Source organism: Oncorhynchus clarkii, chromosome 25 (assembly GCF_045791955.1).
Source record: "Oncorhynchus clarkii lewisi isolate Uvic-CL-2024 chromosome 25, UVic_Ocla_1.0, whole genome shotgun sequence".
Classification (NCBI taxonomy): domain Eukaryota; kingdom Metazoa; phylum Chordata; class Actinopteri; order Salmoniformes; family Salmonidae; genus Oncorhynchus; species Oncorhynchus clarkii.
In genome coordinates, this window is record NC_092171.1 from 16,899,540 (window position 1) to 16,911,874 (window position 12,335).

The 12,335-nt window shown below is 40.9% G+C and overlaps 1 protein-coding gene across 3 annotated transcripts in view; it reads right to left on the reverse strand.

Annotated features, from left to right (window-relative positions):
• The window catches only part of LOC139383478 (TOG array regulator of axonemal microtubules protein 1-like), a 34,217-nt gene extending 25,248 nt beyond the window's left edge, over positions 1 to 8,969 (reverse strand). For all 3 annotated transcript variants that reach the window (XR_011628737.1, XM_071128033.1, XM_071128034.1), the window contains exon 1: positions 7,219 to 8,969. Coding sequence is in view for 2 of the 3 variants with exons in the window: in XM_071128033.1 (XP_070984134.1) it covers positions 7,219 to 8,253 (1,035 nt within the window). In the remaining variant the exon portion in view is untranslated. The remainder of the gene's footprint in view (positions 1 to 7,218) is intronic.
• Positions 8,970 to 12,335: the final 3,366 nt, after the last annotated feature.

The window sequence follows — 12,335 nt, forward strand, 5'->3', positions numbered from 1 at the left end:
ATTGGGCTGCCTGTGTGAACGCAGCCCAGTTGTTGACGTTCCACAATCGCATCGGGTCCTACGATATCTTCACATGCATTGCCAATTAAGTGTCAAGCCCCCTCTGAATACATGCGTGTTGTGTCGCAAAGATGTTGCTGGGAGACGGGGACTACTATAAACATAAGGTTTCACTGGAAGGCTCCGAAAGGACTATGGTGCACAGAGCAAACTTCAAAAAGCCTCGTTGAACAAGTAGTTTGTGATCAAATCATCAAATGTTATTGGTCGCATACACATATTTAGCAGATGTTATTACGGGTGTAGCGAAATGCTTGCAAAAAAACAAAATGGTCATTCTTCCAAACGATTTAATAGTACCTGAATGCTCACTCAAAAGTCTGTGTTATCTCGAACCATCTCTGTGACAAGGTGCCACTTCTGGGATCTCTCCCCTACGGATCTTTAAGCGCATAGCCTATACTTTTGTTGCGACTTTGTGGCAACAGTTCAGAAGCACAAGTAGGCTACTCTATTATACCGAAAAAAGGGAGATGGCCGGTGTTTCCCCACTACAAACAAACGTCTGCCACTGTCTGACACTGACAGCTGGGTGTTTCAGTATCTGAGAGAATGAAAACAAGGAGATTAGTAGATTGACTTCCCTGATGAGGCGATCTGGGAGTAAACCCATTGTAGAGAGGGGATGATATATTGATATTTGACTCCAAGTACCGATTTGTAGAATAATAATAAATACATAAAATCATCTGTACCTGCACCAAAACGGCTGTATTTTTCATCCTATAGCTTGTTCTCCTTCTTTTCAAATAGTGGAGCAAAATGTTTTCAGCATTTATTATAATTTTTTAAAATGTAGATGAAAGACAAAACAGTACAGATAAAAAAAAAGGTCAAAACTGAGCAGGTGAGGTTGGAAACCCAAAAGGGATACAAATATAAGTACAAAAAAAAGTTACATCAGTTAAACAGAGCATACTAATTATAAATGTACATGATATACTCAGTATACAGTTGAAGTCGGAAGTTTACATACATCTTAGCCAAATACATTTAAACTCAGTTTTTCACAATTCCTGACATTTAATCCTGGTAAACATTCCCTGTCTTAGGTCAGTTAGGATCACCACTTTATTTTAAGAATGTGAAATGTCAGAATAATAGCAGAGAGAATGATTTATTTCAGCTTTTATTTCTTTTATCACATTCCCAGTGGGTCAGAAGTTTACATACACTCAATGTATTTGGTAGCATTGCCTTTAAATTGTTGAACTTGGGTCAAACGTTTTGGGTAGCCTTCCACAAGCTTCCCACAATAAGCTGGGTGAATTTTGACCCATTCCGCCTGACAGAGCTGGTGTAGCTGAGTCAGGTTTGTAGGCCTCCTTGCTTGCACACGCTTTTTCAGTTCTTCCCACAAATGTTCTATGGGATTGAGGTCAGGGCTTTGTAAAGGCCACTCCAATACCTTGACTTTATTGTCCTTAAGCCATATTGCCACAACTTTCGAAGTATGCTTGGGGTCATTGTCCATTTGGAAGACCCATTTGTGACCAAGCTTTAACTTCCTGACTGATATTTTGAGATGTTGCTTCAATATAGGCACATCATTTTCCTTCATCATGATGCCATCTATTTTGTGAAGTGCACCAGTCCCCTCATGCAGCAAAGCACACACACTACAGGATGCTGCCACCCCCGTGCTTCACGGTTGGGATGGTGTTCTTCAGCTTGCAAGCCTCCCCTTTTTCCTCCAAACATAACGATGGTCATTATGGCCAAACAGTTCTATTTATGCTTCATCAGATCAGAAGCTATTTTTCCAAAAAGTACGACCTTTGTCCCCATGTGCAGTTGCAAACCGTAGTCTGGCTTTTTTTTATGGTGGTTATGGAACAGTGGCTTCTTCCTTGCTGAGTGGCCTTTAGGGTTATGTCGATATAGGACTTGTTTTTCTGTGGATATAGATACCTTTGTACCCGTTTCCTCCAGTATCTTCACAAGGTCCTTTGCTGTTGTTCTGGGATTGATTTGCACTTTTCGCACCAAAGTACATTAATCTCCAGGAGACAGAACGCCTAACCTTCCTGAGCAGTATGACGATTGCGTGGTCCCATGGTGTTTATACATGCGTACTATTGTTTGTACAGATGAACGTGGTACCTTCAGATGTTTGGAAATTGCTCCCAAGGATGAACCAGACTTTTTTCTGAAGTCTTGGCTGATTTCTTTTGATTTTCCCATGATGTCAAACAAAGAGGCACCAAGTTTGAAGGTAGGCCTTGAAACACATCCACAGGTCCATCTTCAATTGACTCAAATTATGTCAATTAGCCTTTCAGAAGCTTCTAAAGCCATGACATCATTTTCTGGAATTTTCCAAGTTGTTTAAAGGCACAGTCAACTTAGTGTATGTAAACTTCTGACCTGTTGGAATTGTGATACAGTGAATTATAAGTGAAACAATCTGTCTGTAAACAATTGTTGGAAAAATGACTTGTGTCATGCACAAAGTAGATGTCCTAACCGACTTGCCAAAACTATAGTTTGTTCACAAGAAATTTGTGGAGTGGATGAAAAACTAGTTTCAATGACTCCAACCTAAGTGTATGTAAACTTCCGACTTCAACTATACAAGACAAAACATGTTTAATTGTGTGTGTGTGTGTGTGTGTGTGTAAGAGAGTTAAGCTACATGAACGAGACTACTCCGTAGTTTGATTTTTCAGTCTGACCCCTTGTCTACACTTTAAGTTATTGATGGATAATGATGTTTTGGCAATGTGAATATAAGAATTCCAGAGTATGGAACCTTTGTATCTGATAGAGAATTGACTATGTGAGGTGCAGCAGTGGGGAGGGTGAAGGTTATCGCTGTGTGCTGTTTGCATGGATTTGGGAATGAACCTGGAAGAATCTATTGAAAGGATTAGGTAGGCTGTCTGGGAGGTATGTGTACTTGTAGATGAAGGTGCATTGTTTCTTGTATATTAATGTTGTAGATAAGCAACTCACTATATTGTCTAAAACAGATGGGCAGATGGAGCCAAGCCATTAGAGGCGGCTAGTCTTGCCAATTTCTTCTGTGTGATGAGTCATTTGTGTAGGTAGAAAGCATATGTACTGGCCCAGACAATATTGCAGTAAATGAGATATGGGTAAATTAAGCTATAGTATAGTGTGTGTTAGGAAGCAAGCCTGAACCAAACCACTAATCATTCTGATGATACCAACGGACTTCACGACTTTCCTGCAGACAAAGTGAATATGATCTTTACAGGACAACTTTTCATCAACAAGAACACCTAGGAATCTAGAGGATGAAACCTGCTCCATTTCGTTCCCACCAATTGAAATTCTGGCCCTTTTTTTTTTAAAACAATATTTCATATTCTTACCAGTAAATACAATGAATTTGGATTTTTTTAAGCATTTAAAGATAGTTTATCTGGAACCATTCATAAAATGTGCCATGCTGGAGTTGGCTTCAATGATAAGTGAATTGAAATTCTTGTGTGATAAAATGAAGTTGGTATCATCAGTAACAATAACGGTAAGTACGGTAGCAGACACAGCAGCAAGGACATGGATATAGATTAGGAATAACAAAGGTCCAAGGGGTGAAGCACCACAGGATATCTTGGCCCTGGTAGATGCACAAGCAATTGCATATACAAATTGTTCTCGATCATAAACATCATTATATAGCCATTTATATGTATAATCGTGAAAACTGTAATAATGCAACTTAGCGAGTCATATTTCATAATCAACTGTGTTGAACACTTTGGATTCTAGAAAGATACCAAGAGCGTATTAATTGTTGTTCAGGGCTGTAAAGATTTTGAGCACAAGTTGTAAAAGAGACATATCTGTGGAGTAGTTTTTACAAAAACTCAAGCTGAAGCAAAGAAGGGAAATGTCCCTTAACCCAATGAGTCCCACCGTAACGCTGGCATGTTTTGGACTTCTAATAGGATTTGTCTATTTCTTCTGCATCCGTATATACCAACTATTAGTATGTGTGATTAATGGGGGCTGCGCTAGAGTGGTGTTTGTGAGACAAGGGCGGATCGGGAAGGGGCCCGGGATCGGGAAGGGGCCCGGGTCATTTTACAAAAACTTCTGTAGAGTCCGAATGGTTTGAGCTACAAACTATTAAAAGTTATCTATAAAAATCTAAGATGTTTTGCTATATGATGCTGACAAGCTACACTAGAAATCCCAGAACAAAATGTCTATAATACTGTAATAAGCTCACATAGTTACTGTCACAAACTCCAAACAGTTATCCTTATGAACGCAGATCGCGTTCATAATTTTGCCTTCACTATGAAGCTGCCGGTACTAGTTTCCCGAAAAGCTGTTTGAGCCAGTTACGTGTGTTTGTTTACAAAAAAGAACAACGTGCAAAATGGGAGCTTCTAGAGGTGAGTCAGTCCTGTAGTGCAAATTAAGTGAGGTGATCAAGTTACACTTGTATGGAATTCACTACTGTTTGCCAGCTATATATCTTATAACTATTAAGTTAACTATCTAGCTGGGTTTTGGTTGCTAATGTTAGCTAGGTGTCTAATGTTAGCTTGCAGGATCAAGCTTCTTGGTAACAACAGCAGAGACAATCCCCCCCTGGATTAAGATCCCGGCTTTCTAATATTTGTTTTGTGCGTGTTGCAAACTGCATTTTGAGATGCTTGCATAACTTTATGAGCTGGATTGTCTGTCTTAGTAGTAAATGTTTGCATGCGCTCGTTAGCATTTACCAAGCATCCGCTATGAGGATTCCTTAGTACTTCTTAGCATTCTGGTAAGTGGCATTTTTGGGGCTTTTTTTTCCCCATTCGAAAAAGAAATTGCGCCCCTTGTGTGCACTACCGGTAATAACGTATATATCCCGAGATGGCACGGTATGGAAATCTAGATACCGGCCAACCCTACACTGTACAGTACAGCACTAGAGTAGAATGTTATGTACTGTATTATACATATATACTTTACTCTACTGTGGTGTCCAAACTTGTGAAACATAGATGTCTATGATTTTTTCAGATTTGGTCTGGTTCGGACCAACTAAATGTGGTATTGTTTGGGGGTGGAGATCATTACAATAATAGCCAGTGCGTTGTATACTCAAATATGCAAAAGAAGGACATTGCATATTTTGTACCTTTGTGTACCTATTAGGATACAACACCATGAAGGGAATGATATTCATATCGAGAATTATCATTTTCTGTATGGTACAGATCAGGGAGCAATGATGTAATTCGATTACCGGATGTAAATCCACTTCACCTATTGTAGTTCAATATCCCAAATATATATATTTTTAACTCGAGGTGTTATGTTTTTGCTGACATGTGAGAATGCTGTTCATTGGCTATAGTTCAGCATTCAACACCATAGTCCCCTCCAAGCTCGTCACCAAGTTTAGGACCTTCGGACTGAACACCTCACTCTGCAACTGGATCCTGGACTTCCTGACGGGCCGAACCCAAGTGGTGAGGGTCGGCGGCAACATCACCACCGCCCTTATGACCCTTAACACAGGGGCCCCACAGGGGTGTGTGCTTACTCCCCTCCAGTACTCCCTGTTCACCCACAACTGTGTGGCCCGCACGACTCGAACACCATCATAAAGTTTGCTGACGACACAACGGTGGTAGGTGATCAGGTGACGATGAGAAAACCTACAGGGAGGTCAGTGACCTAACAGTGTAGTGCCGGAACAACAACCTCTCCCTCAATGTCAGTAAGGCCAAAAGCTGATCGTGGACTAAAGGAAACGGGGGAGGGGGGCTTCATCACTGGGGCTGAGCTCCCTGCTCGATATCAGGCGGTGTGAAAATAAAGGCCCGAAAAATCATTAGACTCCAGCCACCCAAGCCATAGACTGTTCTCTGGTTCCGCACGGTAAGCGGTACCGGTGCATCATGTCTGACACCAAAAGGCTCCTGAACTGCTTCCATCCCCAAACCATGTCTGCTAAATAACTAACTAAATAGCTAACACAAAGGCTACACTGAATGAGTTGACCCTTGTATTTTATTTTTGCACTGGCTCTATGCACTCTTAGGGCCCTACACACTCATGCACACTGACACTCCAACACACACAAACACTCACATCATCATTTGCTCACACACACATAAAATGCACATCTGTTTTTTTGCATTGGATGCGTCTCACTCCACCCCATCAGCCAATGTCACACTTTTGCATCTGCGGTGAAAGGTGACAGAGCAAGAGTGGCGTTTGTCAGACCATGAGATATCCCGAAAATCGGTCTTCTCACAACATCGTCTGTAGCGTAAAGGGTTAATATAGGTGTTGATAGCAAATGGCTGACTCATGCAGTTCTAACGTAACATTAGCAGGCTGGTAGGGCTAATGTTAGCAGGCCAATAGGGCTTATGTTAACAGGCTAGTAGAGCTAACTTTAGCAGGCTAGTTGGCTAGCAACCTTGCAAGTTGATTTCTAACAATATATTTATAAACTATTAACATGTAAATTGGCTGAAAATGTTATTGAAACAAGTAGTTTGTAGTTTACATGAGTGTAAACGATTTGGTTTAATTTGAGGTTATACATTTTAAGTTATTTCTGTTGGAGTTAACCTTTAAGGAATAGGCTGGCTTGCCGGGGCCTCCATATTACATCACACCCCGGAAAAACATTTTCTGACATGACTTCGGCATTCTGATCGGTTTTATGTAACAACTTGAAAAATTAGGTGTAACTTTGCATTGGATGAGTATACTAATGCATATCCATATGTTACATGTGGTTAAGAGTATGCTACCTTCCCTTTAAAGTGACAAATCGGAGTCAAAACATAATTCCTCTACGTGGAACTGCCCAAATCAGCCATCAAACAAATAGTTATGGATACAACTCCATATAGTCCCAACACAAGCCTTTGTCAATATCTAGTATACTGCGTGTTATTGTTTCAGTGAACTTTCAGGTTCCTGCAAACTAATATTTGACAGATTTTCACTTTGGGTGGTCACAAACCTCATTCTATTTGCACCTTCTTCCATGTAATTATGGTGCCACTATGGAAATAAGATTATTGTACCTGTAGCCTAGAGAGAGCATGTCTTGATATTTATTTTTCTCGAATGACACTTTGCTACATAAAAAAAGGTAAATGATAAACAAGTGTCATCAGCAGACTTTTGCTTGATGTAACCTTGGCGTCAACTATGACCAACCTGATCAGAGGATTTTCCGTTAGAGGTACTGCATGGCTGGATGTTCACTGTGGAAGGAAGGCTTGACCTCTCCCAGGGAAGCTTGTTCTTCCCTTTGCCTGCACTGACAATTCTCCTCTGCAGTGGAAGGTCATCAATGAGGGAGCCCAAACTTCCATAACCATGATACAGCCTGTCAGAGTCTGGTTCCGTCCTGATGCTCTTGGCACTGCTGATCCGCCCACCATTGAGCACCCACTCCAGGTCAGCTCCTGACCCAAACTGTGGTGATCGTCGTTGTCCTGATTTAGGGATTAGAAGGGCGTATTCTACCATCCCATCGGAAGACAGTCTGGGAAGTATGTGCCTGGCTCTTCTTGCTTGAACAGCTGCCATAAGACCCTCCACATCCCCATTGAGCTCCACTCTGTCTACAGCCTTCATTAGGGGCTGTTTTTTCCCTGTGTCAAGGCAATGGTCAAAAACAGCAAATAGTTCTAGGGCTGCATGGCGGACCTTCTTCTTGCTGTCCGCCAAGTATGGTGCAACTTCAAAGCAGAGGCTGGGGATGTTGAAGTCCTTCTTGGGGTGGGTGAGCATAGCTGCTGTGATGATGTTGATGACATCCTCTCTGACCCTGGAGTTCTTGTGTCTCAGGTGTCCAATGGCAAGGTCTAACACTTTCTGTGGCCCTACAATTCTAGTCAACTGCCTGAACACATTCATGTACTCATTCCGGGTGACAGCACGGTTGTCTCCAAGGGGTTTCAGAGCCACGCATACTATCTGTTTGAAATATTTGTCTATATTGTAATCCAATTTCTGGATGAGTAGGTTTATCACCTGTAAAGTGCCATACAAAACTTTGAAGTTGGTGTCATCTAGAAGTCTGTGGAGAAAATATATAAACTCCACAATACTGTCCGAGGGGACTGGCTTCAAGTCCAATCCAAAGAGGAGTTTTTTCAGCTCTTCCACACCATTTGTTCGATTTTGGTAGTTTTTTAGGTCTAGGAGCTGTTCATGTAACTCCTGGGGTATCAATCCAAAAATCATAATTGATGGTCCTTTTGATGTGGTCAAAGGGAAGAATCTAATGAAGCAATCACATTTCTGTGAGGACAATATTGCCCGTTTCTTTGACTCATCTTGTCTTGGTGGTTCGATTGGACATTTGCAGTTTCTTATGAATAACGGTTCATTGTGCTAGTCTACGAGACAACTGGAACGTGAACGGTGAAAGCAACGTTGAGTGAAAATAAAAACACGTGTAGCTTGCTGTGCGTTCCCCTACATAGCCATGACGAAAAAAGGCACGGTGGAATGTTGTATTTGAAAGCCCATGTTGTATTTCAGCTAAATTAGCTAACATAGCTAACTAGCTGCATAACTAGGAAGCAATCATTCAATGTCCAGAAATAGCGTGTCAGGGCGACGTCGCTGCCAATACCTCTTCAGATGTATGATTTCCATAGAATCCAATATCATCGCTAGCTTTTAGCTTAACGTACGACGTTGAATTGCGAATTAGTAGAAGAAACCTGGCGGCTAACTGGCGAAGTTAGAAAACAGACTAAAATGCAGACTTCGCATTCCGATTAGTCGTTCAAATTTGACGTCCGGCATACAAAAAAGTTGCACACATCTCCTTGATCTCTTCGGTTAAATGTATGTAACAGTATGAGACTTTATGTTGAATGTTTGTAAACTAACTAGCTAGCTAGCTGCACTGTAGAGACATTCATCGCCGTAGCCCACACACATAGAACCATCAAAATGGCGAATACAACATGACACAAACGGATCGCTTCCATGGTGACGCGAGTTGTTGGAAAAATGCTGCATTCGTGACAACTCGGAATTTATGAATACACAGGTCTTCAGATCCAATTATACAATTAACCAGTCTATGTATCTGCCAATTAAATACTTTGAACCCACTAGTAGGCCAAATTGACACTCCCCAGAAGAAGCAGTCCTCCATAGAATGAATGAAATTCTATAGTATTTCAATTCAATGTTTCAAGGACTACTGTATTTCAGTTGTTTTTTGTTGTAGCAGGGACATTAACATTAGAACTTAATTTTTTTTTTTTAAATAATTTGTCATACATTTTTATGTTTAGCTCACATAATATAATTTAAAAGTATGCATTAATTGTAGATATTAATATATGCATTTCTATATCTTCCAAAATATTTTTTTACAATGGTGGGGGAGTGCCAAGATGTAGGCGCAGTGGATTCAGATCTCCAGCATCTTCCACCTGCCAATACCACTTGCTGGGCCCTGCCAGGAGAGGAAGCCATGCTATCAGGAACAGTATTATTTGTGTACAGATACTCTGGTTATGCCCATGTTTGACCATTATTATTTCTTTAACCTTTATTTATTTCTAATATTTTTTATTAAACACACACAGGAATGGTGTATAGGTATACAAGACAGGTATACAATTCTTATCTAAACATAAAAGAGCTTTAACCTTTATTTAACTAGGCAAGTCAGTTAAGCATGATGACTCCTTGCTGTCCCCAGTCCACCTGGCCGTGCTGCTGCTCCAGTTTCAACTGTTCTGCCTGCGGCTATGGAATCCTGACCTGTTCACCGGACGTGCTACCTGTCCCAGACCTGCTGTTTTCAACTCTGTAGAGACAGCAGGAGTGGTAGAGATACTTTTAATGATCGGCTATGAAAAGCCAACTGACATTTACTCCTGAGGTGCTGACTTGCTGCACCCTCGACAACTACTGTGATTATTATTATTTGACCATGCTGGTCATTTATGAACATTTGAACATCTTGGTCATGTTATAATCTGTTATAATCTCCACCCGGCACAGCCAGAAGAGGACTGGCCACCCCTCATAGCCTGGTTCCTCTATAGGTTTATTCCAAGGTTTTGGCCTTTCTCTGGAGTTTTTCCTAGCCACCGTGCTTCTACACCTGCATTGCTTGCTGTTTGGGGTTTTAGGCTGGGTTTCTGTACAGCACTTTGAGATATCAGATGATGTACGAAGGGCTATATAAATAAATTTGATTTGATTTTGATTGGAGTTAAGAACAAATTCTTATTTACAATGACGGCCTGTCCCGGCCAAACCCAGACGATGCTGGGCCAATTGTGCGCTGCCCAATGGGACTCCCAATCACAGCCAGATGTGATTTCAAACCAGGGACTGTAGTTATGGCTCTTGCACTGAGATGTAGTGCCTTAGACCGCTGTGCCGCTTGGGAGACCAATAAAAGATTTGTGAAATGATCGACTTGGAATCTCATGGAAAGATAAAAAGTTTGAGCGTCCCACTTGGAAAGTAGCAGAATCAACCAAATAGGAACTTAAGAAGCTCTATGCAACAACAACAAAAAACATGCTCAAATTTTAACTTGGGTTTCCGAGTTGTCTTAAACTCTGCATTTACCTAAGCATTGGGATATGTATGGAGTTATATATTTAGGTTGAGAACATAGAGAATGATAGATTACTCATTGTATCTATCCCATTTGTCCATACACATATACATTTTCAACGAAAATCACGTAAGCGGGGTATGGAAGCAATTTTTCACCTTTGAAAGCAGTTAATCCATGCCTGATTTCAAGCAATAACGAAACACACACACATATAGTACCAGTCAAAAGTTTGGACACAGCTACTCAAGGGTTTCTTTATTTTCTACATTGTAGAATAATAGAGAAGACATCAAAACGGTGAAATAACATGTAGAATCATGTAGTTAGCAAATGTTAAACAAATCAAAATATATTTGATATACTTCAAAGTAGCCAACAATTGCCTTGATGACAGCTTTGCACACTCTTGGCATTCTCTCAGCCAGCTTCACCTGGAATGCTTTTCCAAAAGTCTTGAAGGAGTTCCCACATATGCTGAGCACTTGTCTGTTTTTCCTTCACTCTGTGGTCCAACTCATTCCAAACCATCTCAATTGTGGAGGCCAGGTCATCTGATGCAGCTCTCCATCACTCTCCTTCTTGGTCAAGCAGCCCTTACATGGCCTGGAGGTGTGTTGGGTCATTGTCCTGTTGAAAAACAAATGAGAGTCCAACCAGATGGGATGGCGTATTACTGCAGAATGCTGTGGTAGCCATACTGGTTAAGTGTACCTTGAATTCTAAATAAATCACTGACAGTGTCACCAGCAAAGCACCCCCACACCATCACACCTCCTCCTCCATGCTTCACAGTGGGAACCACACATGCGGAGAACATCCTTTCACCCACTCGGCGTCTCACAAAGACACTGTGGTTGAAACCAAAAAAACTCATATTTTGACTCTTCAGACAAAATTACAGATTTCCACCGGTCTAATGTCCTTTGCTTGTGTTTCTTGGCCCAAGCAAGTCTCTTCTTATTGGTGTCCTTTAGTAGTGGCTTCTTTGCAGCAATTCGACCATGAAGGCCTGATTCACACTGATTCTGAACAGTTGATGTTGAGATGTGTCGGTTACTTGAACTTTGAAGCAATTATTTGGGATGCAATTTCTGAGGCTGGTAACTCTAATGAACTTATCCTCTGCAGCAGAGGTAACTCTGGGTCTTGCTTCCCTGTGGCGGTCCTCATGAGAGCCAGTTTCATCATAGCGCTTGATGGTTTTTGCAACTGCACTTGAAGAAACTATCAAAGTTCTTGAAATATTCCGGATTGACTGACCTTCATGTCTTAAAGTAATGCTAGACTGCCGTTTCTCTTTGCTTATTTGCGCTATTCTTGCCATCTTCTGTATACCAACCCTACCTTGTCACAACACAACTGATTGGCTTAAGAAGGAAAGAAATTCCACAAATTAACTTAACAAGGCACACCTGTTAATTGAAATGTATTCCAGGTGACAACCTCATGAGGCTGATTGAGAGAATGCTAAGAGTGTGCAAAGCTGTCATCAAGAGAAAGGTTGGCTACTTTGAAGAATCTAAAATCTTAAATATTGTTTAACACTTTATTTGTTACTACATGATTCCATATGTGTTATTTTTATAGTTTTGATGTCTTCATATAGCTTTCCTTCAAATGTTGTAAATTATATATATAATAGTCATCAGTCAACAATATTACACTCAGAAGTTACTTCAACTTCAACCAGTAAAGGCTAGTGATGGCTAGCTATGCTACTTGT